This window comes from Colias philodice, chromosome 7, assembly GCF_061535455.1.
Source record: "Colias philodice isolate Cphi_HAF_F1 chromosome 7, ilColPhil1 Martin Lab GWU primary, whole genome shotgun sequence".
NCBI classification, from domain to species: Eukaryota; Metazoa; Arthropoda; class Insecta; order Lepidoptera; family Pieridae; genus Colias; species Colias philodice.
Window position 1 is genome coordinate 10,777,749 of NC_143092.1, and position 27,040 is coordinate 10,804,788.

General features: G+C 30.9%; 1 protein-coding gene and 3 non-coding genes across 4 annotated transcripts; all 4 read right to left on the reverse strand.

The window, feature by feature from the left end:
* Positions 1–426: 426 nt before the first annotated feature.
* On the reverse strand, positions 427–498 carry TRNAP-AGG (transfer RNA proline (anticodon AGG)). The gene has a single exon. It is a non-coding gene; the product is annotated as a tRNA-Pro (tRNA).
* A 5,072-nt stretch (positions 499–5,570) lies between these two features.
* On the reverse strand, positions 5,571–5,642 carry TRNAP-AGG (transfer RNA proline (anticodon AGG)). The gene has a single exon. It is a non-coding gene; the product is annotated as a tRNA-Pro (tRNA).
* A 2,053-nt stretch (positions 5,643–7,695) lies between these two features.
* Positions 7,696–7,767, reverse strand: TRNAP-UGG (transfer RNA proline (anticodon UGG)). Its single transcript has one exon. It is a non-coding gene; the product is annotated as a tRNA-Pro (tRNA).
* An 8,601-nt stretch (positions 7,768–16,368) lies between these two features.
* LOC149487347 (uncharacterized) lies at positions 16,369–24,481 on the reverse strand. The gene is made up of 4 exons (XM_089697610.1): positions 24,394–24,481; positions 21,909–22,086; positions 17,031–17,120; positions 16,369–16,819 (listed from the first exon to the last, which is right to left on the reverse strand). Exons 1-4 carry the CDS (start codon positions 24,403–24,405, stop codon positions 16,683–16,685), a joined length of 417 nt encoding a protein of 138 aa, XP_089553736.1. The 5' UTR covers positions 24,406–24,481; the 3' UTR covers positions 16,369–16,682.
* Positions 24,482–27,040: the final 2,559 nt, after the last annotated feature.

Sequence of the window (27,040 nt, forward strand, 5' to 3'; positions counted from 1 at the left end):
CGGAGCACTGCGGAGCACAGCTAGTAACAAATAAAGTGTCATGTAATAAAAAATTCAACCAACCGCAAACGTTCCCGGAAAAATCATACAAAAGCTAGCGTTCCCGGAAAAATGCTGTAAAACAAATCAATTTTGCAAATGAACGATTTCGGATTGATACACTTCTAAGTGATTGATGCTTAGGGACTAATTTAACTTAGTGCTTAGTTCGAGCTAAGTTAAATTTGCTCTGCTAATTGAATTATTTCTTGGAAACTTAATATGTCTACTTTTGAAATAGTTATAGTAGAAACTAGAAACGTAAACTGGATCTTAAATGTAACATAATATTATAAAATTATACTTCCTTAAAAATTTTAGAAAAATAACTAACTCATGTTTATAATGTGTAAGTGTGAATTACAAAAAAAAACAAAAAGTGTCTGCGGGCTCGTCCGGGATTTGAACCCGGGACCTCTCGCACCCTAAGCGAAAATCATACCCCTAGACCAACGAGCCGCTTGGCAAATGTTTGAAATTATATTTTATTAAGCAAATTAGTGAAAGGTAGCTATGTTAGCTACCTTTCACTAATTTGCGTTCAAATAAATTTATGACTTAATTCTTTTATAACTGTGACGAAATTTGAATGATAGCGGTATCAAGAAAGCTAATCCCACTAATAATAATATCACATAATATCACGGATATTTCTAACTTCTATTGTATTATCGACATCAATTATCATTAAACATTAAACCTATTTTATTGGAGTTATCTTAATTCTAATTTATATCTTATAAAATATAGGTAGGTACCTACTTACCTTATTCAATATTATGCTGCTTTGCGGTTTTGTGCAAAAGCAGCATTGTCACGTTTGCAGTGTAGTTAAAACGTTAAAAATACGAAGTAATGAATAAATTATAGTGTTTAAAAATTGTATTACTAAATCAGATTTCAGCTCAGTGATTTTTCATAATCATTAAAAATAACTCAATTAACATATTACATTCAAACATTCAATATACTAATAAATATAAAATGAATAACATTTTCTTCAAACATTTTACATACAAATTATAATTCAATGTCGTTCCGACAAGTCGTACCCGATAAAACATCGTGTACACTGCAGTGGAAATGTGCCAGTGCAGTGCTGGGTTCTATTGTGTCATAAAGCGGGAACACTTCTTCAACTTCTGACCTTTATGTGTAGTCTAAGTCATAAGATGCAGCGATTTTCAGCGATTTTCCGTGCTGGCGCGGGCGTCTGTCCGCATTGTCAAAAAAATTAACAAATAATTAGTAATATATTGCAATCTTCCTCTTGAACCACTATATTTAAAAAATCTTAACTTATAGGCAGACGGATAGAAGTGACTTTTTTAATACTATGAATACCTAATACTTATAAATATCGCCAATATAATATCCATGTGATTGAGTGTGATTGTGATTCGAGTCCTTGCTTATTTACAGCTTAATACTTTTATCAATAAGATATAGTGTCTTCATATTGTTATATCGCAATATGTATGACTTGAGTATTTATATTTTTCTGTATTTTTACATAAAACATTATTCACAATAAACATAACTTTTTCATTAGCGCTGGACCATTTCCAGGAAAATATCCGACACTTTCAGTCAACCATGTGATAATAATTACAGATGACGAGTATTTTCTCCGAGCCTGTAAAGCTTCATTTTCATTATTATTTGCACTTTCTGTATTTCGGGTTTCATTATATATTTTCATTTATATTGAGCAGTATTCTCTTAATAATTCTTTTAACAGTTAATAAACAAATTACTCCTGATATTATCAGTCAAAATCAACTTGTTTCGCTTACTAAAACACAATGTAATCATCCGATTGTATTGCTTAAAACAAGGGAAAATATTTATTATTCTACAAAATTGTATAACACATATGAAACACTACACAAACTATCTCATAAACTTTCAAACTATTCCCTTGAGAATGCGGCAAAAAAGAAAAGTCCTTATCAGGTATCATAAACGCGCTAAATCGTGTCTCACACCACGCCCCCGGATAATAGACGACTTGTTTCGAAGTCCGAAGTCAATTTCAGGCATATTGTCCGCTAAGAAAAGATTCATCTCATAATGTACTTCATATTATTACAGTTTTGAAGACCCATTGTATGAGGATTTGAGGAATTAGTTCTATTCTTCTGTTGGCAGCGGATTTATGATTTCTTTAGGCTGTACTTTTGTGCTAGACTGCGGTCTTTATTAGAGCTCAATAATTTATCTTCTATTTGGGGTTATAATGATCTTATAATATGAGGAAGAGTAACTAAAATATAATGTTACCTATTCTGTTGGTATTTTGATATTAAGTAGGTAGAATTTACTATGTATTAGAATAAAAATACTTGAACTTCACTTATCTAATTTTTTTACGAAGGAAAATCGCGCTGCGTAAGGATCTTAAAAGTATTTCACATCTGTTTCACTGATCGATTTTCTTTACGGATAAGTAGGTTTCTGCCTTCTCCGTCATTTTGGATTTTTTTCCTTTATAGTCTCTTGTCGGAATCCAACTGAAATCTTAAAAGAAATACTCAAATGAAAACCCTTCCGTTTCATATATTATAATATACTAGCTTTCCATCCGCTGCTTCACCCACTATTAAAAAGAACAACATCAAAATCCGTTGCGTAGTTTAAAAGAGTTAAAAGATTTAAGCTTACATAAGGACACAGGGACATAGAAAGCGACTGTTGGTACATATTGCGATTTTTATATTAAAATATCAATAATATTATTTTACTTATATTATAAGATAGTGCATCTTCTAGGCAACATCCACTGCATTAACCCATTCCAAAGTGCATAACACTCATTATATATCTGGAAGCTCTCAAAAGAGTAATTTAAAGGAAAATGTAAAGCGTGGAGCGAAATCAGCAATTGAATGATCTAGAAAGTTCTCGCAGTAACATACGTGTTTTATGTTTTAATCCGTCAGTCCTCGGATCACAGACACAATAGAAAATCTATTGTGTCTCGGCCCGATCGGGCCGCTCGGTGGTCAATGGGTTATAAAAATAGTGATGGTTGTGATAGTGCTATTTTATTCGTGGTTTTTATTGTATGGAGGAATTGCATTACGATAAAATGTTTTAACGTCTTTTTATTCAGTTGAAATTATTTTAATTTAGAAATTCCAGAAGTTAATTCATATTCGAGACTTGGGATATTATTAAAATAATTAATATACTGCAATTCTAAAAATTAACACGATTAAGAAACCTTTTTGAGAGTAATCATTCAGTTCACTATATTAAAAAATAAGGCTTACTATAAACGAGAAGCAAGCATAAAACAGAAGAGCATATTTCAAGAAAAGCACTAGCGATTTTTAAACGAAATTAGCCTTCCTAATTAGGACAAATTGCGCAAGGTGTACGGTAAAAACACATTAGTGTCCAGTGGAAACTAAATACTGAAATAATGAACACGACGGTGTCAGTGTCGTAAATTCTAAAAATATGGACTGGAAAATAGGGGTTTTATGCAGCTTCTTTTGCAAGATAATGAATATGCAGCTAATGAAGAGTATTTTTTTTACAATATCTTTATGAATTATGAGTTTGAATATTGTTTAGGGTCTTCAGATATATAAGGCCATTAATTAATTTCCCCACAATCACACAAACCAGAAATAATACTCAATAAAATTATATAAATCATGAAACACGTTGAAAAAGTTCATAATTCCATGAAACGTGAACAACAATTTCATACATCACCATTCATACGCGTAAACAGAGCGGCGAGCAAATAAAAACTTAATGAACCCGCGAAAAGGATAAAAGAGTAAGTTAAACATACAATTAACGGGAAAAATGTGGAGAACAAAGACGGACTAATTTGCGATGCAGATTGCATTTTGCATTCTGACTTTAGGCTGGATTCAGATGATATTACGAATAACTGAAAGTCGGTACTGTTTTCGCATCGCAGCATTGATTGCTAAATTTCGTTAGGCGGGTCCATACAGAGCGAGCGGCCCCGCGAACGTTCCGCGCGAGGCTCTTTGGCGGCACACGCGCTTTCCTGCCAAGTACACACTGACCGAGCTGCTCATGCAGCTATTTCTGCGGAAGCCTGCTCGCTCTATTGCCACATTTCATTAGGCGGATACATTTAAACAAGCAGTCTAGTGAAGCAATCGCTGCGCGAAGCTCTACAATCTGGTATCTGATTAATCCTGGAAAATGGCGGCATACGCGCTTTCGTATAAACGAAACTTATACAAAAATGTATACAAAATACATATTAATAAGAAATGAACACGCTCGGTACTTATATGTGGACGATCAAAAATAATGAAACTGTGATAGTGACGTGTGCTGTTATTTTCGACCGAGCTAATTCAATGCATTTATTCGCGAGGCTGTTCGCTCTGTGTGGACCCGCCTAAGCAGTAATTACGGACACATCAATCTGAGAAAAGAAAGCAATTATTAGGTTAATTTATAGCTAATAAAATATCGTAGAAATGTGGATTAATAGTTCTTTTGGTTTTATGTCTCGTATAAGCCTACAAGTTACCATCTAAAGCTAATGTACACCTGATTAACATTATAATTTATAACGTTTCATACGTCATGTTATTATTTGGTGTACCAAACAATATATATTACGCCAATGGACACAAAATACAATATACAATATAATATAAAATGAAGTGAACATTCAGTAAATTATAATAGAGTCGAAGCACGTACAAGGAATTAGATTCACACTGATTTTCAGTGGATACGAAACGGATTCATTAACTGCATCAATTTAAACCAGAATTACTAAAAGCATATGTCGGTTCATTTTCGATCTATCAATGGTTATGTAGTATAAAAGAAAGTCGTGTTAGTTACACCACAAAATCTCTATTGGACACATTGGCAAATTTATGAAAAAGAACTTACGACCAGTCGAACCCGGGGAGAACGGCTAGCCTAATATTATGCAATAGCCAATATCATAATAACACAGTAGCTTTTTTTAATACCTAACACTTTTAAATTAAATTTGTTACAACCTTTTTTACCACAAGAACCTCAAAGCATACTAAAGTTTAAAATTTCCGTCTAATGTGGTTCTCAGCCCTTACCCATAGGGTTGACACGTTTCTTAAACTCTTGAATAATATATGCCCTTCTCAAAAACAGAACGGAATACGTTATAAACCCTAACTAGAATATATAATTGGATACTCAGATGCCGAATATACAGGGAATAGAATATTTTCTAAAATTAGATTAGAAATATTTTAAACTCTATTTAATGTAAGAAGAACCATGTTTTATGTCGTTTCTTTTGATTTAATTACGTCTTTCGTTACTTAAAAAAGATAATAAAATTATTTATTTAAAGTATAAACATTTTTTTTTTCTAGACAGATATAATATCTGCTACTGCTTATTGGAATTAACGTTAAAAATATTAGCCATTGTAAAATATGTATATTAACTACCATTATTTGTCTTCCATTAAACTAAGCATAAAACCCCATCTATGTCAATAATGTAAAAAAACCAAAAAAAGGATATCCGGGCTCGTCCGGGATTTGAACCCGGGACCTCTCGCACCCTAAGCGAAAATCATACCCCTAGACCAACGAGCCGGTTGACATTACTTTGTAAATACAATTTCACATTATCACAAATACCTTTCACATATTACTCGTAAATTACGTATTTACTATTCAATTACTAGCTTTCACCTGCAGTTTTGTTCACGAGTATTATCACTACATAGAATAAACAAAATCGCTTTCGGCCGTATGTGTCTGTATCTTTAAAATTAAGGAACAGAATTTGATGAGGTTTTTTAATAGAAATAGAAAAAGAAAGCGTTTTATTGGCCACCATGTAAAAAAATATAAACACACAAAACAGAAAAAAAAGATAGCAATGGAGGCAAAAAGGACTCCCCGTCAGCAAAGCAGCAACCATTATTTAAAATGTATTGCTGCACTGATTTTCAGAGGAGACCACGATAATAGATAGAGTTATTCAAGAGGAAGGTTTTAATAAATGATTTTATAAGTTTTAGCGCAGCGCAGGAATGAATAAAACTACACATGCATGCATTCAACGTTTATTAATTATTCATCTATTAATTTTGTTTGACTTTAGCTTTGTGAATGCTCATGGGCGGCGGTGATCCCCTCATCAGGCGAACTTTCTGCTCGATTTCCACTTAAGGTGACCTACCGGTCGATTTCTACTCTTTTTTTAAAATAAAACTAAAAAGAAGGGCTTTTGAATCGTAATAATGCATAGAAATTATTTACGACTCTATCAAAAATTTCCTGTAATTTTATAGCCCATTTATCAGTCTGAAAATTTAATTTTGTTTTGGTATAAAAGATAATAACTGACTCTTCTTTAAGTAAGCATAGTTTTTTCATTTACCACTATAGCAAATTTCATTAATATAATATTTTCGATTAAGGAAATGTAACTCTACCTCAGTACTCAGTAGGTAAGTATTATTTCTTTTTTTTTTATGCATTAGGAGGCAACAGAGCAGACGCGTCACCTGGTGGTAAGTGCTCCACGTCGCCCATATGTACGCACAGTGCCAGAGACATTGTGAGTATGTTGCCGGCCTTTCAGGTAGGAATATGCTCTCTTCTTGAAGGTCCCCAGTTCATAGCCGTTTGCAAAAGCCGCATGAGGTAGTTTGTTCCAGGTGTCTGTAGTGCGCGGGAAGAAAGATCTTTTCTAAATCTACAAAGATATTCTGGAGTAGTATATTATTTATTTATTCAAGTTATTTATTATCATTAAGACTTATTTTCTGAAATAAATTTCCGCCAGTTCGATCTACGGAACGCCACAAGGGCGGAATTCCATCTTGAAGGGCACATGGCCGCAAACCATTACGGAATTTCCTTGCGGTCGCCAGCAGCCGTTCCTTAAATGGCCCTTGTGGTCTTTAGGCTGATTGTACATGAGCGTTTTATGGTAGAGCAATAATTATAAGCAGTTAAATGAAACCGATTACTAAATAATTTTGCAGAAGGAAATCTACTAATCATAAAATATTATAATCATGAATGTTTGTGTTCCTTCGAGGACTTTCGTTATTCTTTCAAATAAGTGTGATTTTTTTATAACACTAAACCGTAAACTTATAAACCGAACTATCGTACTAACATCATAGCGCTTCGCTTCACTACTAATAAAATACTGGCTTACGTATTTACATAAAAAATGTGTGATGTAAAAATATGTTACTACCTACATGAGTTTAATTAAAGTTATTATTTTTTTAGAAAACGCTGCGTTTCGTGTATAAACGCCTAAAGTTTTGTTGATTACAATAATTTCTGTTTCAATTAAACACAGTGGTTTTGAATTTACAAGAATTAGATACTTCCTCAATAATTAACTATAATACTTTAATAATTTTGTTTGCTGAATTCTTAAATATAAATATTTGGCTTTCTCATATATTTTATAAGACAAGTCAGGTTGGGTTTATCTTATATCCTATTTTCTAAGACAGGTCAGTCAATTAAAATATTTTTAAGGCTCTATTTTAACCTTGACTACTAAGCGTCTCTTGCAAAAGTGTAAAATGAGTCCGGAACTATTATTGTTATATTATTCTCTGTTATAATATTCAGAATTAATTTCTGTTATAAAATTGACACAAAAAGCATATCCGGGCTCGTCCGGGATTTGAACCCGGGACCTCTCGCACCCAAAGCGAGAATCATACCCCTAGACCAACGAGCCAGTTGACTTTCAATCAAATTAATATGCTATATTTTTTACAATATTTTCTCAACTCATTATAAAAGGTACTAGTTACGCCCCGCGGTTTTACCCGCAGTGCTCCGCACTCCGCTCCGAAGTGCATTTTAGTTATAGTAGAGCAAATTAGTATCTAACCTATTTATTGCAAAAAAAAAAACAAAATAACGAGGTTAAAAAGAGAGAACGACTAAACCAAACAAAGCAATACTGTATCCTGAAATGTCTTCTCTTTGTCTTCTCAATACACCAAATACACCATAATTAACATGTCAAGATATCGAATAATAGCAGCATCTAATTCAAAACATAGTATTATTTGAACACTGCGCAGTTTCCTATACAATATCAATTAAGAAGACATTACAAGCAATTAGAGCTTTCTGATATTGGCAGATACATTAGGACCGTTTGTTTTGGCAAAGTTTAAATGGTTAGACAATAGATTATAGAAAATTATGGTAATATAGCTTGTTTGAACTTGGTTTCTATTGTTGAGATAGGACTAATACTTTTAATGGTTCCTAACACCAAGAAAGCATGTTGGTCAGCTGTAGTTCTCAGAAGTAGGCAATTTTCTTATTAAAGACTAGCTGTGCCCGGCGGTTTTACCAGCATTACTCCGCTTCTGTTGGTCTTGGCGTGATGATTTATAGTCTATAGCCTTCCTCGATAAATGGGCTATCTAACACCGAAATAATTTTTCAAATCGGAACAGTAGTTCCTGAAATTAGCGCGTTCAAACAAACAAACTCTTCAGCTTTATAATATTAGTATATAGATATTCATATACTTATTAATTTAAAGCATTTCAATAAAACAATATTTTAGCAGTTTAGTTTTAAGTAAGTATACGTCAAACGTGGTCAAATTTTTAAGATTTGTGTTATAACACCTGATTACACAGTTTGATTAAACAATTGGCTTATACTTCTGTTACAATTATAATTTTCTAAAAAAAAACAAAATCCCACAAATATTTTATAAAACGGGATTTAGACTAGGTACACGATAAGTTACATTCTCAAAGGTTACAAGTTTAATACATCTTATGAAGTCGCGATTTCTCCTGGGGCAGAAATTCTATTCCTAATTCCTACAGCATTCCTAGAGCTTCCCTGGAGACCCGCTAAGCTGAGACTTGGTATTAAGGTATTTCAGATTTTAAATCAGGTCTGTAATATCTTTAAAATTCGTATAGAATACGTTTTATAAATGAATGAACAAATTAATGAACGATGAATGCGATTAGCGCCATATTTTAAAGATTAGTAATTTTGGGATTGATTTTGTCAATCTTTTAACTTATCGTGGCCATATATGGTTATATATTTTCTTGTATAAGTACTTTACATTATTCAAAATTAATTTAAAAAGCAGAGCGACGATGAATGGTCATTTTTTTCACATAACAATAACAATTTCAATTCACATAACAATTTAGTGGAAACCATTATGGAAGGAAAGGTGGATGAAAATTGTGAAAAAGGGAGGCCAAATTAAAGAACATGCATGCATTCACCCATGAAAAAGAGGATTTATTATATAGATCTCATTTCATAAATTGTGTTAAAAGCTCATGTCACATTGCTCAATAGCATTGCTCTACTTTTTCACAATGTCTTTAAAAATATACCGAAAAATGTATCGATATAGGTACTTAAGAAATTAGCATAAACCTGACCTAAAAGACAATATCACAAGCGACAGCTCACATAAATTCGTATACACCACTATCTATATAGCTTGTCTATACAGGGTGTAATCGTTAAGTGTGCACAGGCGATTATTGCACGCCTCATAAGCGAAGCGTTGAGGTGGGTACTACTGTCACTTCGCGCAAAACATCTGATTTTTCAAACTTAAAATGTCTTTATGTATCATACATTGCACTTGTAAGATAATACATACACACACATATTAAGAAAAAACACTATTTTTAACGTTCATGATATTTTTGATGTCATTTTTGTTATTTAAACTAGTTAAAAAACAGTTTAAAAAAGTTCTGTCTTGGACGTCCGTGTGTCTGTATGTGCGGATCCTTTTTCTTGTTAACACGATAGCGACCGAAATACTTTACTAATCGAGTCTTTTTTTTTCTCTTACGCTTGAGTATGCTCAGGAATAGAACCCTTTCATTTTTCAGGGTCTGATTCGATGTGGTTTAATTGTTATTAAATAAACAAAAACAATAATTAATAAATATTTATTAAAAAAAAATTATGAGGCGTGCACTTTTGGATTTTCCAAATTATTCCGTAACTATTGCAGATATCAAAAAACTTTAAACTGATATTGAAAGTGCTATACCTAATGAGTAAAAACAATAATAACTTTTTAAAATGCAAACGATAAATATCCAAAAATGCAGCTTAGTTACTATGAAACGCTCCCACTTAACGATTACACCCGGTATAGTTCTCCGTCTTGACAACATAAAGTCAGGTTGCGGAAAAATGCAATGCATTTTGGCAGCTTCACTGCTCTGGTAAGCTGACTTGTGCTCATCTTATCAAGCTTCTGGTATTATAGTTTAACCTTCGTATCTTTAGATAAAGTATGTTTTATATACATTATAATATAAACTCAAACTCAAACTCAAACTCAAACATTCATTTATTCAATTAGACTACTATTTAGTAGCACTTTCGAATCGTCATTACATAAGTATTTTTAACATTTACCACCTTTTTTATAGGTACTTGCAGTTTATTGGGATTATAATTATTTTATATTTGTGGGTGTGTGCTACTCTAGGATTCATCACATATACCTAACTAGGAAATATAATAACAAAATATAGCGCTATTCGTCTTTTCACTACATTACTAGCTAATACATCGGAAACGTTAAATTTCGTATTGTGAGAGACTGGTGCCTAAAATAGGGTTTCAAACGATGATTCACAAAAGGGTACCTACAAGTTAACAGCCCCTCCCATGTACCGATAACAAACTGTATTCAATATACGAATAAATTCAGATCGATCTGATGATATTCGCATACAAACATAAACTTTCAAATTTATGCTAGAACGTAGCCCGGAAAACTTCGTATCTGTAAACATTTTCTTCACAGTATTTTTATTTACAATATTTGATTCGTGTATTTATATAGTAAGCTGTCATATTATATGTATACACATGTATAAATTTGTCGTAGGTAACAAACTTTTAGTATATCGATTGAACATCATGTTCCTGAGTCTTTTGAACTCTAGAGAAATATAAGTAGGTACATTATGGTAGCAAATCAACAAGAAAAAATATAATTACAAATATTTTAACAACACTAACAACGCTGCGAATTTTTTATAAAATTCGCAGCGTTGTCTTTCAGTATCCAGAAAGCTATATAAAAGTCTTGTATATTTTTCTCAATCGCATATAATAAAAAGTCACAGTATAAAAATGTAGAGTTACGCCAAAATAATTCACAAACTTCACAATTACTACTTCTTACGTATATTGTGTATATTATTTAACATACCTACCTCTAAATGAAATAAATAAAATATATCAGTAGAAATCATCGTTTCAACATTAATAAAAAGTAGACTATAGAGCTGAAATCTTGTTAAATTTAAATATATTCAACTATTGTATTCAGACGCTGATATCTTCATTGTGTCGCTGACAAAGGCTTTTCAGGCATTCCCTTTGCGCCCTAAATACTAAATTTACAATACGGTGAAACGTGTTTATAGAAAAAATATTATTAACATATATTTCTTTGAAAATGGTCTCACCTTGGTATGAATTGTGCTACCTAACAAAACGCCTAGATACAACGTGGGTAAAATGAATATTGTTTATAGGTATAATTAATATCAATAGCGACAACAACACTAAGAACATTTTCAAAATTTAAAATTTTCTACTGTGTACGAACGTAGGGACGTACCTACTCCGAATTTCAAATTTTGACTACCTACCAGGCAATCCTAGTACATATTACTAAATACAAATACTATAATACCTATGTTGTTATGTATACTACAAATATTATAAACTATGCATAGTTTTTCGTACATTCTAACTATCAATGCCATAAAATCCTCAATTCCTTTCCGTACCGCGTTATTTTCGAAGGGTTCACAAAGGGCCACTTTTATAATATCTTCTTTGAATATTTAACATAATAATCTTTTGTAAGCTGAACACATTGGTAGAATGCTTACCCTTATCCAGAAACACGCAAAATATTCCACTATCATAATATCTAAAGTTAACCAATGTTCCCATGTGATAACAAAAACAAACCGAACGTTTAAGGTAACATAATATGAATTGGAATATTTTTATTTTTTTGCTAGAAATATAAGTTTTTGTTTTTAAAAGATACCGAATCATAATATTCTTGAATACTTGTTAGAAACGGTGGTGGTATTGAGAAAAATCAAATCTTACTTTACCAAACTAATTTGACTTACAAAAAACACAAAATGAAACAATATTTTTCATAGATTACTGTTACATTATACTTATATTTAGATAAATAAGTAGGTATATTAACTTTTTTACTATTATGAATATTAGCACATATTTTCAAGATATAGTATTTATTATATACCCAGAAGACTCTACTCTATACTCTTTTTTATAAGATAAAAAAACCATAGACAAAGTCCGTAAAAATAACTAGTTAAACAAAGGCACAGAGTATATTACTTGACATTTATAAATCACCGCATTACACGTGCTTTTGTTCACTTAATTAAAATTAAGATTAATTCTTTACGGCAGGTAAAGGGTTGTAATATAAATGGCTGCCGTTCTTCATGACATACATTATTTACAGTTTTAAATAACTTCTGCTCCATATTAATTTAAAGTGTCACTTTGTGGGTAGCTGTATTATATACAATTTTAAGCGATAGGTCGTTAGAAATTGGTCTGTTTACGTAACTATGTTTTTTCTCTTTAGAGGTATATAATAAACATGTAAAATATGCTGTACCTGTTAAATAGGCGTTATATTTTTATCAAACAATGTGTTAATGATTTCTTTATAGTATAAGATACATGACTAGGTATTAATTCTACCTACCTTGTGTAAATGAAAATGAAATGTATACGTGAAAATTACCTATAACCCTGAATTAGGGTGTGGCCATATCCTTGAAGATAACAAGGAGGAAATAAAAGGATATTTACTTTAAAATCATCCAATTTTGATCAAACACGAATGAATGAATAGGGACGTAATTTGTATTCCATTTTTAAAATTTGTTAAAATTTGTGTTTTCCTAAAACAATAGGTACTCTCCATTTCTTCTCTTCTTATGTTTGAAATGACTGAGTAGGTTACTTTTTAAAATAATCACAATTGAACATAAATCTATCTAGACTAAACTAACGAACACCAATTAGTCTACTATTAACAAGCACACATACACAGATATAGGTCACACACACACATGTATCGGTTTATTGGAAGAGGTTCCGCTGTACTGGCGAAGACGATAGAGGTTTAGAGTTTAGGGTGGCTCCTAAACACGCGTTAGAATAAGTATATATTTATTTTACCAAGTATAAATATTTGTGAAGTGGTTAAATTATTAAACGTATGAATTTGATCTTGCTATGTGTGAAAAGTGAAATTATTTAAAATGAAAAAAAAAATCTGCAGATTTTATTTTAATCTTATTGTCTATTTGAAACTTTAGAATAAGTGAATTGTAAAATTCTTTGAAATAAATGTCTCTAAACCTATTTAGTGTGTGTTTACGTACTAGTTTAGACACTAAAATACTTATCGTCGTTTGTGTTTCAATTCAAAATTTTGAATTGAGATATTCATGGAATAACAGGCACATACGAGTCTATGTGTATCAGTTTCTCGGATGCGTAGAAGTTTGAATGAATTATCAATCAACAGAGTTTTCTTTTGAAGAGTTCGCTGAGGCCTGACAGCGCCATTATTGCGTATTAATTCTAGTGAAGAATGTTTCTGCTAAATTTGTGTACAATATGACTAGAAGCCGTCGTAGAAAATGCGAAAAATTACTAATGATTATTTCTTCTACTGTTTCCGAAATACAATTTCTTAAACTCGTTACTAACTTACCATCGAAATTGTATTTATTACTGATAATGATAATTCTTCCAATAAACGCTTGTTTTATGGCCCCAATGTCGTGTAGATGAGATGTCGTGAAATGCATTCATCGCGACCACAAGCTCGCTGTGCTGTTCCAATATGTTGCACGGTTCAGCTTTCTGGAGTTACTCGCTACATTATATTGTACATGTGTTATATTATTGAAGTTAACATTGCAAGGGAAAAAGTTTAGCAGGAAAAATGTTATGTTCACTTGAAAATATATTCATTTTAACACGCGCCTCTTTAAAAGTACAGATATAGATATTATACATTTTATACTCTTCATGACCCACCATTTATGATCCACATAGTTACTTAAAAATACTCAAAAGCGTGATTTTGATTTGTTATTCTAATGGTTATTCAGCTTTACATATTTTTGAGATACGGTGATAAAGGCGCAGTCAGTCTAAGTGGTGAGCGTTGTCATTTTTACACTAAACGGACGATAATAATTCAATCACTCAATACAAATGTATATAATATTTAGTTTAGAAACAACGAAAAATTATCCGATTTTAAACAATTAGACTCCTTTCAAATAAAACACTAAATAAAAATAACTCGCTATAAAATTGTTTCTCACTTTAGTAACATACAAATGATAAAAATATTTCAAAATTTGCGCGATCGGCGATACGAACTTACTTCAAAGCTCTATTTGCCTTTGTACAGTTCAATATTTTGTACAAGAATATTGTTGTAGTTAGGATAAGTTTCCTAACGATACATATATTATTGGAGCTAGTTTGTTGTAGCAAAAATGTTGTAACGTATTCTATACTTTATAGCTAGCTTTTGCCCACGACTTCGCCCGCGTTAAGAAGTATTGTTTTAAATTAGGTATCGTTTTTTTTATTAGCACCTTGGGGTTAGAATTGATCAAAATCCTTTCTTAGCGGATACCTACGTCCTAACATCTACTTGCATGCTAAATTTCAGCCTGATCCGTTTATGTTATTCAAATACTGTAAGATCCTGCATAATCCTGATATTTCTTGAGAATATATCTTTTATTTATTAGTTAGTTAGCTAGTATTTATTTACCTTAATTTACAATTAAGGGCTGATTTTTCAATCCTTGGTTAAAACTTATTCGTCGAATAATGTATAAAACTACTATTTTAAAAACGTATTCTAATTGCCCGTATTTGACAGTTTACGTGACATTTTAATATTATCGTGTAATACTTAATTGGACGGATATAATAAGTTTTATCCAAGCATTGAAAAATCTGCCCTTAGTAAATCTACAAATTATAAACAGTTAGATATCATCCTAATCCAACCAATAAATCTATTATTTGATACCCTTTGATTGTATTTGCATTATAAGTTGTGTTAACAGCACTTTCTTTTATATTATTTTATAGATTTCGTACATTAACAAATCTTAAGCAAATCCATATACATACAGCTAGTACATATAAGACCATTAATTATTATAATCATATTATACGCGGCGTGAAGAGCGACGAAGTAACTAGGTTATCTCAAGAGCCTGGAGCTTAGTCATTTCATTATATAACTTGCCAGAATGTGCGTGTTTTATAAGTACTGTTTGTGTAATCTTGGTACAGTACCTACAGTAAGTGCGTAAGCTAGTCCTGGGTTCGATTCCCTGTGACAAAAAAATCTGTTTAAAAAAAGGGTAAAATATACACCTTACTTTTTAAAGCAAAAAAGTAAAATTGTCCATAAATATTTTGATTTCGCATCAAAGGTAAAAAATTAACTGTATTGTAAAATTTTTACATGAATTTCTATCGTAACATTATTTTTTCAGTTGCACTTGCAAAGAAACGTCCAACATGGAATCTTCAAAGTTAAAGAATTCAGCATTTACATACATAAACTGTATGTAGGTACATCCCACATAACAAACAATCTAGTTTCTAATTAAATCAATTTAAATCAGGACATCGGATCTAAACTGCATTCTATTAAATTATATTGTAATTAATTGACTAGACTTGACATCGTCGGATTAGCAGCTAATATCAGTAATTGCTTTACTGTTGTTTGCCATTTCGTGTATTCAAGACAAAGCCTTCATAAAGTCAAACATACAAAATTAGAGCAATTAATAATATTAATTTTATGCAGTGTTCATAACGCATTCGTCTACTGAAGAAAAAATTATGAAACTAACATGTCACAAAAATACAAGAAAATATAATATAGTTGAGAAGCTAAAAAGTCAGACTCGGTAAGTATAGATGTGTACCTCAGTGTACCTCATTACTACTACAACAATCGTAATGAAATAGGCTTATTAAAATTTATTTTTCTACGCCTTTCATTATGGCTCTGAATTTAGCTCTACTATTTGGATTAAAATGTTATTTTTCAATGTTTTATTCAGTTCTATTAAATCAATTTTGAAACTTAAATGCAATCTTAAACTCAGTAAGGTCCAGAAAAAGGATAAGTCAATAATTTAGTGGGTAAAAATATGAAAATAAAATACCGAAATATGTATACATAGCATATTTATTACATATTTACAAAGTTATACATAAAATCATTGTACAAAATATCACAAAAGGGGAGTTGTGAAGATGTTGAAATGTCATGGAAAGCTCTCCCACAGAGTATTTGAAATGAACACAAGTTATAGACTATAAACACTAGATGGCGCTAGTAATACTTTACGTTTTAACAGTATTAAAATAAGAATTCAAAATAGCCTTATTTATGAAGAATTTAACATTAAGTAACAAATCATAAACAGTAGAACATTCGAAAGTATATATCAGCGCCATCTAGTTTCGCTGCACGGTTATGGCTCAGTGGTATCCGTAGCCGATACCGTGACCGTAACCGCCGTAGCCGAGACCGGAGTAGCCGGAGTAACCGGAGTAACCGACCGGGGAACCGTAGTAACTGCCGTGGCTGCCGTAACCGCCATATCCTCCATAACCACCTGGAATTAGACAAAAAAAGATAAGTATAAAAGGTATGTTTCATAAAAATGACATAGTGATAGAGTGCAAGTGTAGTTAAAACATTATCAACTTAAGGGTTCAATCCTCAAAGGTAAAGAAAGAAGAGAGAACAAAACACGCACACAAACATTTTGTATGACTTGTATAGGTAGGTTAGGTAGTAGTATAGGTATATAAAGTTATAATTACCAAGGCCGGAGTATCCACCATAACCGCCATAACCGCCAAGACCGCCGTAACCGTGAGAGGTGGTGTACCCAATCTTGCTTACGACTGGGACTGGAATAACAAAATACAATTGTGTTAAAATGTTTATTCTTATCATAGATCTGTAGTTAAGGATGTGCAAATTTTTGGTGAAAATTACGGTTAAACAACTACTCTTTGACTGACCGGTTGGCTTGGTTGGTAGTGGGCAGTGGCCCTGCCTTCCAAGCCAGAGGTCGTGGGTTCGATTCCCACCCGAGGCAAATATTTGTGTGATGGATTAATAGAAGATATGTTTGCTCTGTGTCTGGGTGTTAATTATCTATATAAGTATTTATTTAAAAATTATGTATGTTTATCAGCCATCTGGTTTCCAATAAACAAGCGAAAGCTTAGTATGGGATCAGATTGTGCCGTGTGTGAAAATTGTCCTGAAATATTTATTATTTACTCCTGAAATAAAATAGGTACGTCACATTACACTGAGCGAAACGAAGGAATAAACATAGACATTATTGTACTTAAAGTTAATTAATCGTAATTCTGATTATCGAATTACTTTCGTTAATTATCGTTATTAAGGTGCTCATCGATATATGTCTCTATTTCGACGAATTATACATAAAAATTTAGCCATATACGACATTACAAAAGAAAAATGTGACTCGTATTCTATTCCTAACTCGATCAACTCAAGTAACTTTATCCGAACCGAAAAGAATTAGAATAATTTATTCCAAAAATGTCGAACAAGGAAAGTAACCGATAAAGTCCATAAAAGATTCAAGTCAATTTGGACTATTTTAAATCGATTTTCATTATAATTTGATCGAAAAAGACGTTAAATTTTTTACAAAGATTCAATCTCAAACCGGAATTAGGAATGTTTTATTCAAATACTTACTAGCACTTCTCAGCCCTTTACTTTTAAACTTTTTTAATCGATGCTTGAACTAATCACTATTTTTTTTTCTTTTTTCCTTATATAAAATAGCACGAGAGTGAAGGAGACGAAACACCGTTTAAATTAATGACATCCATTTTTGTAATGGCTGCCTTAATTGGTAATCATTTATTAAGCTTCCTCTTGTTTGAAGGTTTGATCACTAATGTATATCTAAGTAATATTAATTAAAAAACAGGAAGAGATGCTTCTTAATTATGATCGTCCTCGCCAAAATAGTCTCATATATTATAAATGTAATAGATAATATAAATTTGTCTCAAAATGTTTAAATTATAATAAAAACTATTGGTCATTGGTCAGTGACCACGCTTCACGCATCAGCGGTACATTGTCAATGCTAAGGTCAAATCAAATCTACAAAAAATCAATTTAGTTGCATGATTGCAATAGGTACGTACCTACTTCCGAGATATTTTTAAATTGTTTTGTATAAGGGCATTATTTTTATGTCTCTGCATTAAAAACTCATAAAAGGATCAAATGGGAGTGAATTTTGATAATATTTTACGGACTAAAGCATAAATAACTAAGATTTTGACATTTTGAACAGTGAATTCACGGATTACATTTAAACATCCACTCCCTTTATTAAAATTGCAAGCTTAATTTTGATAATATCTCGTAGAAACATGAAAATTTCAATTTCATACTCGTAAAGTATGTAGATATTTAGAAAATTAAAAAAATTCCAAATAAAACTTCCATCTGCTGTAAACTTTCGATATGAAACTATTGAATTTTTCATTACTGTTGCTTTAGGATTCTTGTTGTTACAAACTGAATATTTTTCTTGTGGTATTCAAATTATAAGAGATACACAGATAAAATACTTAAATAATAAAAAGGTGGGAATTTTTCGCTATCTTTTTAAGTTCAACAGTCTTAAATATAGAGAGAGGTCTTATTATAAACTATTTCCTATAATTTACCTATAATAATAAATATCTGTTCTTTTTAATAGCAGTAACAGTAAGAGGAATTAATTTTCGTCTTAATTCCGTACCGAAAAATACTTCACGCTTTGTTGAATAAGTACAAAATGTTTTCTTAGAAATTTAAAAATTACAGATACAAAAAATTCAATAAATGTCCTTCAAATCCCTTAACGAAAATATAAGAAATATAATAATTACTTCTTGAAGCGATTTTTTTTAAATTGATTTCTAACTAGCGATCCGTCCCGTCTTTGCCCGTGGTATTATAATATTATAAAGCCTATGGAACTCAGTAATCACGTACATATTATCTAATGACGAAAGATTTTTTTTAAATGGTCCATTAGTGCCTGAGATTATCGCGTTCAAGCAAACAAACTCTTCAGGCCTTTAGCTTATTATTAGTAGGTATAGATGTAATATTTAATATTGTTGTATTGATAATTAATTCAACTTATAAACACCGTCATCTACGGCTGATTAACATAAAAAGCAATGTCCCTTGACAATTGGCGTGAGCAATTATTCTTGCCCTCACGTAAATTACAGCTATAAGAAATAACACCGGGATATTAATATAATCACTATGTGTATGTGTGTCAAGGGTGAGTTTCCCACGTTAGTATTGACGGTTGAATTTAAACTGTTGTTTGTCGTATGCGTATTATAAAATGTGTACTTCTTGCATTTATTGTCTGACAAATGAGTCAAATTGTATTGCAAAGGTCTCAGGGATTGTCTGATATAGACTCAACAATATTTTCCCGTTAAATTCTCAGCTTATACCAATTTTGAACTATAGTATAATAATTATGTTAAGAATGCTTTTAAGTCATCTACTTGTATCAATGAGTCCGTTAAAACCATATTATATTATAGTTCTGAAAATTATTTGCTGTAAAAAATTATTGGTTATAACTTATAAGAAATATAGGTTCCAAAACTAAGTCTCCATTTAATACGTAAAGATCGCAAGCGCAGATCTCACAAATAACACTAATTCTAACCGATCGGAGCAAGACATTTTATTGCAAATGCTCCTCTTTGTTTCCAATTTATACGACAGTTTGAGCTTAATCGGTTCCTAGCTTTGGATTTAAGGGTAACTATGTATTGGCGACTAATCTTCTTAGTTATTGGAAGGCTATTTATACACCAATGATTATATAAATTTAAATAGACCTCATCAAATGAATAATAAAAACTTAACGATAAGATAATGTCTACACCAACAATCAACATCCAATTTATTTACGTCGTTCTCCTTATACTTAATTCCCATCATATTTAACTCAGCTATAGGCTCAGAAATTTATCTTTAAAACACATACTTGTAGCACATACACTAGTCTTTAATATAACAACATGATTGATGATCTTTAATAGTCCTATTAGTTGTGATTAAACCTAAATGCGCGAATTAATAACCACTAATTTCATCAATTACGTTCTATATTCTAAATCTTACTTAAATTTTGTAACTTTAGATGCTATGTTAGACTAATATTAAACAGTTTTCCGTGCTCTTGATATTACGTATCTTGGCATTACATATAAGGCCGTGAAAAGGAATTTAAATACATGTGACAAAACGACTTTTAAATTTGCAATTTTCACATAGTCGTTCGCGTATAAACAGCCTGTTTGCTAAAACGTTATTGCTTTTAATTGGCAATGAATAAAATTAGTAGTTCGTTAGTGTTCGCAAATCGAGGAGTTGAATCGATTCTAAAGGATTGTTATTTTAAATGAGATTTGCGAGATTTAGCGATAGGACTTTTGGGTGCTTTTGTATTGGATTAAGTATCTATATTTAAATATAAGGAACTCTATTGTTCGTAGACATTTCGTACATTTTCTTATTCATGCTTAGAATTAAACAGGTATACTTTAAAATTATGTACATTACTTAACCGGTCTCCAAACGATACTAAAAATTTAGCATATGCAATTTTTTTACTATGACATAATCAAGTCAACCACAACAACATTTTTAATGCTTCAACTTTTATCTTGTTTATTATTATTTTTACCGTTAATCAATAGAGTTACGAATTGATTCCCTATACCTAATATTTGTTGAACGATTATCTTAAACAAACGGATTACTTATAAATTCTTATAGAACAGTCCTTATAATAACAGAACGTTTCAAGTTTAAGAGTACATAGTAATGTGTAGACATCGGATTATATGCATTTGCATATTTGCATATGCAAATGCATAAAACTCTCTAATTACGGCGTTAGTGCATATTTTAGCCTTTTTCCCCAATCGTGCATATTTCGTTAAGTAGCGGGAGTTTTGATTGGTCGACTAACATTTAGTAGCCAATCAGAACGCTCAGCGAGTAAACAAACCCTATTTTGGCATGGTAAAATGGCAAAAAATTACAAAATGGGCTCCATTTTAAGTAAATTTTGAGCGATTCAAAATAGGGCTAGATTACCCTTTTGGGGCTAAAAACTTAAAACACGGGTTGAATTCCAAAAAAGGGCTAGATTTAGCCCGGAAAGGTCTAAGGTGGCAACACTGGGCTCGCGGGTGACAAACGTCACAAATTTGCGCTCGAAAATTTGGTAAGAATGCTTAATTGTATATTGGCACAAAAACTATACTTAATTTCAAGAAAATTTCAATGTTTTGTACAATCTTTGATTTAAATATATAAAAATAATAAAGGTTTTTTGATTTTTTATTGTGCATATTTTAGGCATATTAGTCGTTTTTAGTGCATATTTCGGCCTTTTTTAGTGCATATTTGCATGCATATTTTGGCATTTTGTTAGTGCATATAATCCGATGTCTAGTAATGTGTAATAATTCTCAAAAGTGTACTAGTTATAAGTGAAAAATTGTAATTAAGTATTTGTGATTACACGTATTTTCTTTCTTTCTTCTAATGTTTTGGCAAAATTAAGATTTATATTTTTTCTTACAGCACAGTAAGTTTCTTACCGGAGTATCCACTGTAACCGCCGTAGCCTCCGTAACCGAGACCGCTGTAACCGCCGTAACCGCCGTAACCGCCATAACCGCCGTAACCGCCGTAACCGAGACCGCTGATTCCGCGCTTCTCAGTCTTCTTTGCGGCATCTTCAGCAGCGACTGCTGCGATGGCAAGAGCGGCTACAATCTGTATTGGAAAATATTTATTAAAACAGGAAAGATGGGATTTCGGTTCTGACTCGATGACGAAATGTTTGCAATTTTAAAATACGATGTAAATTCATTCATGTACTTTTTATAAGATTACCTTAATGTAGTAAAAGTTGATTTTGTTAATACTTAAAAATGCACTTATTATGATATTATGAATTATGGTGTAATATTTTTATTGAAATAAATAATTTTATTTTGAACGTGGAGATTTTTTCTACATTTTTTCTTTCAGCTAAACTTTTAAGCAGTGTTTTTGAATAAATTTAGATCAATTAATTTAGAAATATATAATCTGATGTTGAATAGTGTATTTAATTACCGATTTTTTCCCCAAACATAGAGCCAAACCGGTACTACTAACAAGTCATTCGTCTTCAAGCTCAGTTGAGTGAACTAATTATATATATATTAGTTTTTTGAAATTGATATATTATGGTCATTTAGTTATCTGTTACATTGTGATAAATGTTTTGATTTAATTTAATGGTATTTTTGTTTACGATTATTTATTTAATGTTTTATGGTTAATCCAGTTATGCAATAAAATATGTTGAATTAGTTTTCATTATTTCTTTGACATTTGTGTTTATCTATCTGTCTATATGTCTGGATCGTAATATATATATCTGTCTATATGTCTGGATCGTAAAATATTGAATTTTACCAACAATACAAAAAAATAGACGAAAGAGGTATCATTTTTTTACACGCTTTATATTAGCTTCACCTGAATGTTTGTAACCGACTTCTTTGGGCGCGATTTTGACCCACTTTAAACGGCCAGATCTCGTTCAAACTTTGTAGATTTATTGAGGACCGATGACAATACACTAATTTGATAAAATAAATAATAGTTTAAAAAAAATAAAAAACACGCTTTTTATAGAAAACCGAACTAAAAGTGTGTTTTTTAGTTTTTTTTTAAACTATTATTATTTTATTTCAATACCATTGAAATCGATTGTCCGTAAAATTGTACGTCTTGCACAAAGTAAGCCTTGAGTTTTCCTATCGCAGGATATCCTTTGAGTAAATACAGTGTTTTAGTATTTCCCAAGCAGCCATTAACCATTTTAGGGCACCTATTCAAACTAACATTTGTTACACGACTTTACATGCCACTTTATTCATTGAGTGGAATATTTCTTAACGTTTCCTTTTGAGTTGTCTTTTGTTTCTCTTATTTCCCGAATTAGACGCTTTAGAAAACTTTAAGACTGCATTTTGTAACTAAGTAAGAATCTCATTTTCGTGAAGTTTAAATTTTATATTATACCTGTCTACTTTTAAATTAATTCAGAACATGACGTTTCGATTAAATTATGCTGGATAAACAACCTTAAATTTTGGCCTAATTGAAAAACAACATTAATATTATTCAAAAAAAGCAATAAACGATTTATATCCGTTTACATGTTGTTTATATTTTTAATTTTTAGAGTACTAAAGTCTTTTTAAATAAGTACTCTCCTAATTTTATGAACAATTCATTTCGGAGTTAATTATAATGTAATATTTTGCCTAATAAAGACAGTTAGAAAATGTTCACAAAATAATCAGCCACGCATAACTTCCTACTATTTAAAAATAAAGAATTAAACAATTTAGTTTTATTGAATGAGATTTTAAAATGTTAAAGCAAATACTTTACAAGAGTTTACTATATTATTTATTTTAATGTAAATGCCACAAGTAAATGTTTTTTTTTTTTAAATTTTCCAATTATATTATAAAAAATCTAGTTATTATAGATTTTTTCTGAAAAAATCATTAAATCGATACTGATTAATTACCATAGAAGTATTCCTGTAATTATAGCAATTAATACAAATATATAATAGTTAGATACGCTAGATAATGAACTTACAATAGCAATTGTTACAGTTGCTACATCTTATTGTTTGAAAGTATTCGTGTTATTTACAATACCGCCTTCGCTTCGCTTCGCTTCATTTGTAAAAGTACTAATCAATATTAATAAGTTGGACTTTGACAAATTTTGACGGATTGCAAACGTTTTATTTTTTCACCAAATACAATTTTTTATGTAATTTAAAGGATCAATTATTTTTAGGTTAAAATGGAAAAATATTTATGTTTATTATTTTGTAGGATTTAAAAATTTAAAGTTAAAATTAAGTTATAATAGGCCGAAATATAAAATGAATGTAATTTTGTAAAAAAAAAATATTTATGATTATTATAGATTATCGATCTATCAACTCTATCAAAACTAGCAAATCCATATCCAAGGTGGTGGTAAATAAACAAAAATCCTTACCAGGAATTTCATGTTGTCTGTATTTTCACTGTCAAGTGACTGATGCTTGTAGCAAGTTATGTAGCGCTTATATACTGCGGTATGGGCATTCCTTCAAGGTCCAACTTATTGTTATTATTTCAGTTTGTGGGAACTTCGGAGTTTATTACACTTAAAGGTTTTAAGGTCCAGAATAGTTGGGGTTAATGGTGTTATAAAAGTATGTATTTGTAAAATGTAGGAACCTAGCTGTGGGAGGTTTTTATATTTTTTGGTGGTAAATTATAATGTTGTTTATAGAATAATCAAAAATATGGATAGTGTTTTTTATGATATTCTTAATTTGTTATATTTTAAATTAGAAAATGTTATTAATCACACATAAATAAACTTTTATTCATTTAAGTCAGGATTTTTATTGCGTAATTTGCGTTTTTTTGTGAAGCAAAATATAATATGCCTACATAGAACATCATTGTGGAATTGTCCAATTTTTTAATTATTAATAAATTAAAACCTATAATTATTGTTTTTCATTTTCATTCACTCATGTTATGCAATATTTATTTACTTGAATATTGCAATAAAAGTAGACCTTATTATTTTATTATCTAATTATTATAAACAATAAATACTTTGACTTAAATAATATATTATAGCTGTTATTTATTATCGTATAGATATAATATAATATTTATAAATATAACAATAAGTATAAGTTTTATTCTAATTTATTATAAAATGAATAGGTACTTTGGGTTACAACGGTATAAATTAATCGAACAAACTTGATAGACATTATTTTAAAATATAAATAACAGTAAATTATTTTAACATTATGATGTAGACAGACTCGTTTATACATAATAGGTAAACAGTACATTGACCCCTTTTGAGGTATGGGGCTGATGCATTTCATATAATTCACAAATCGATTATATTTAAGGATAAGAATAAGAAGAATAAAGAAAAAGAATAAAGGGACAAAAGGTATCTTTCACTACTTTCTTCAAATAAATAATGCTTTATGTTAAGTTTATTTCGTAATACATATTTGGGAATCGAACCCAGTAATTTCTTTTTCTGCACCTTTCTCCGGGTAAAAAGAAGCCTATGAGAGGATGCGATGATGTTTTTGAATATTAATTTTTTGTCTATGCCATAATATAATTTCATTAAGATTGGCTTTTTCGAGAAAGAGTTATAATCATCCGTATTTATTTCATACAAATATACATTTATCTATCCTTAGAACCATGCTCACAATCTTTAACGTTTACGTTTACGTGGCTCGCGGGCCTTGAGAGCGGGGACCGAATCCAGAAATTCCGTAACGAAAAAACCTCACGCTCCTATTTTTTCCTCCTCCCACTCCGACGGGCACGGAGGTGTGGCTTGAAGGCATAGCATGCAATAGCTTTACCGCGGCAGTCCCCGAGTGCCACACGTCTTTTTTTAAATAGATTAGGACACGAATATAAAGAGAATAGAGGTCACAAAAAATAAAAATGCGTTCCTTCAGGAAACAAAATATTTTTACTTAGGTATTATAACCATAATAGGCGTGTTTAAAATATATTTAGTAACTATATTATCAGACTTAATTTTAAATTTATCTCCATTAACGGTTGGTTGCCTCTTGCTGTATGAAATTTTGAAATTAAGGCAAGCTACAACGATATGAATGTTCTGACCTGCTCCTTGCAACAATGGTTAAGTGTTGTAATAAAAATAAAAGTATGAATAATTACGTATTTTATTGCAGAAAAAATAAATTAAACTAAACATTAACTATATCTTTCATGTAGGTTTATAAATCAGACCGGTTGTCTATTTACTGGACTGGCTAGATAAATTTAATTTAATATTGTATTTAACAAAATATGACTTAACTAGCTTACCGCCCGCGGCTTCGCCCGCTTTGTCTCAAACCTAATAAATTATACACTAAAACCTTCCTTTTGAATCACTCTATGTATTAAAAAAAACCGCATCAAAATCCGTTCCGTAGTTTTAAAGATTTAAGCATACAAAGGGACATAGGGACAGAAAAAGCGACTTTGTATTATACTATGTAGTGATAAGAAAATTTTCTTCTTCACTTTCTGAAATGGTAATTTTTGATTTTGATTTTTGATTTTGAAGTATTTATTATTGCCTCATAAATTGAAACACGACCTTTTCTTATAAGACACAATATTTTTTGTATTTAATGTATTTTGAAAATGGTTTATTTATATTTTCCTCATAAATAAATGTTTCTTGGTTATATAATCAAAAGGACATAAATCATAATTTAATGCACAAAATTGGCCAAGATTTAAGTGACCCAAAGTGACCTAATGTACGTGAATGAGTTGTATGAACTTTAAGTTTTTGTGCAGGATCTAAATCTAGACATCATTTATTACCTGAAGTCTATTAGGCCTATTATGAACTTCTCCATAAAAAAATATACTGATCGAATCGAGAGCCTCCTCCTTTTTTTTGAAGTCAGTTAAAAATGACTATAAAAGATAATAATTGTATTTTTCCTTGCATTAGAGTTCAAAAATAGGTCACAAGTTTTGACTATGTATATGTAATGCAGTCATAGGCGAAATATAATTAAAATACATTTTTTTCTGATGATAAACGTGTAAATTAAGTTCCAATCTATCAAAATATG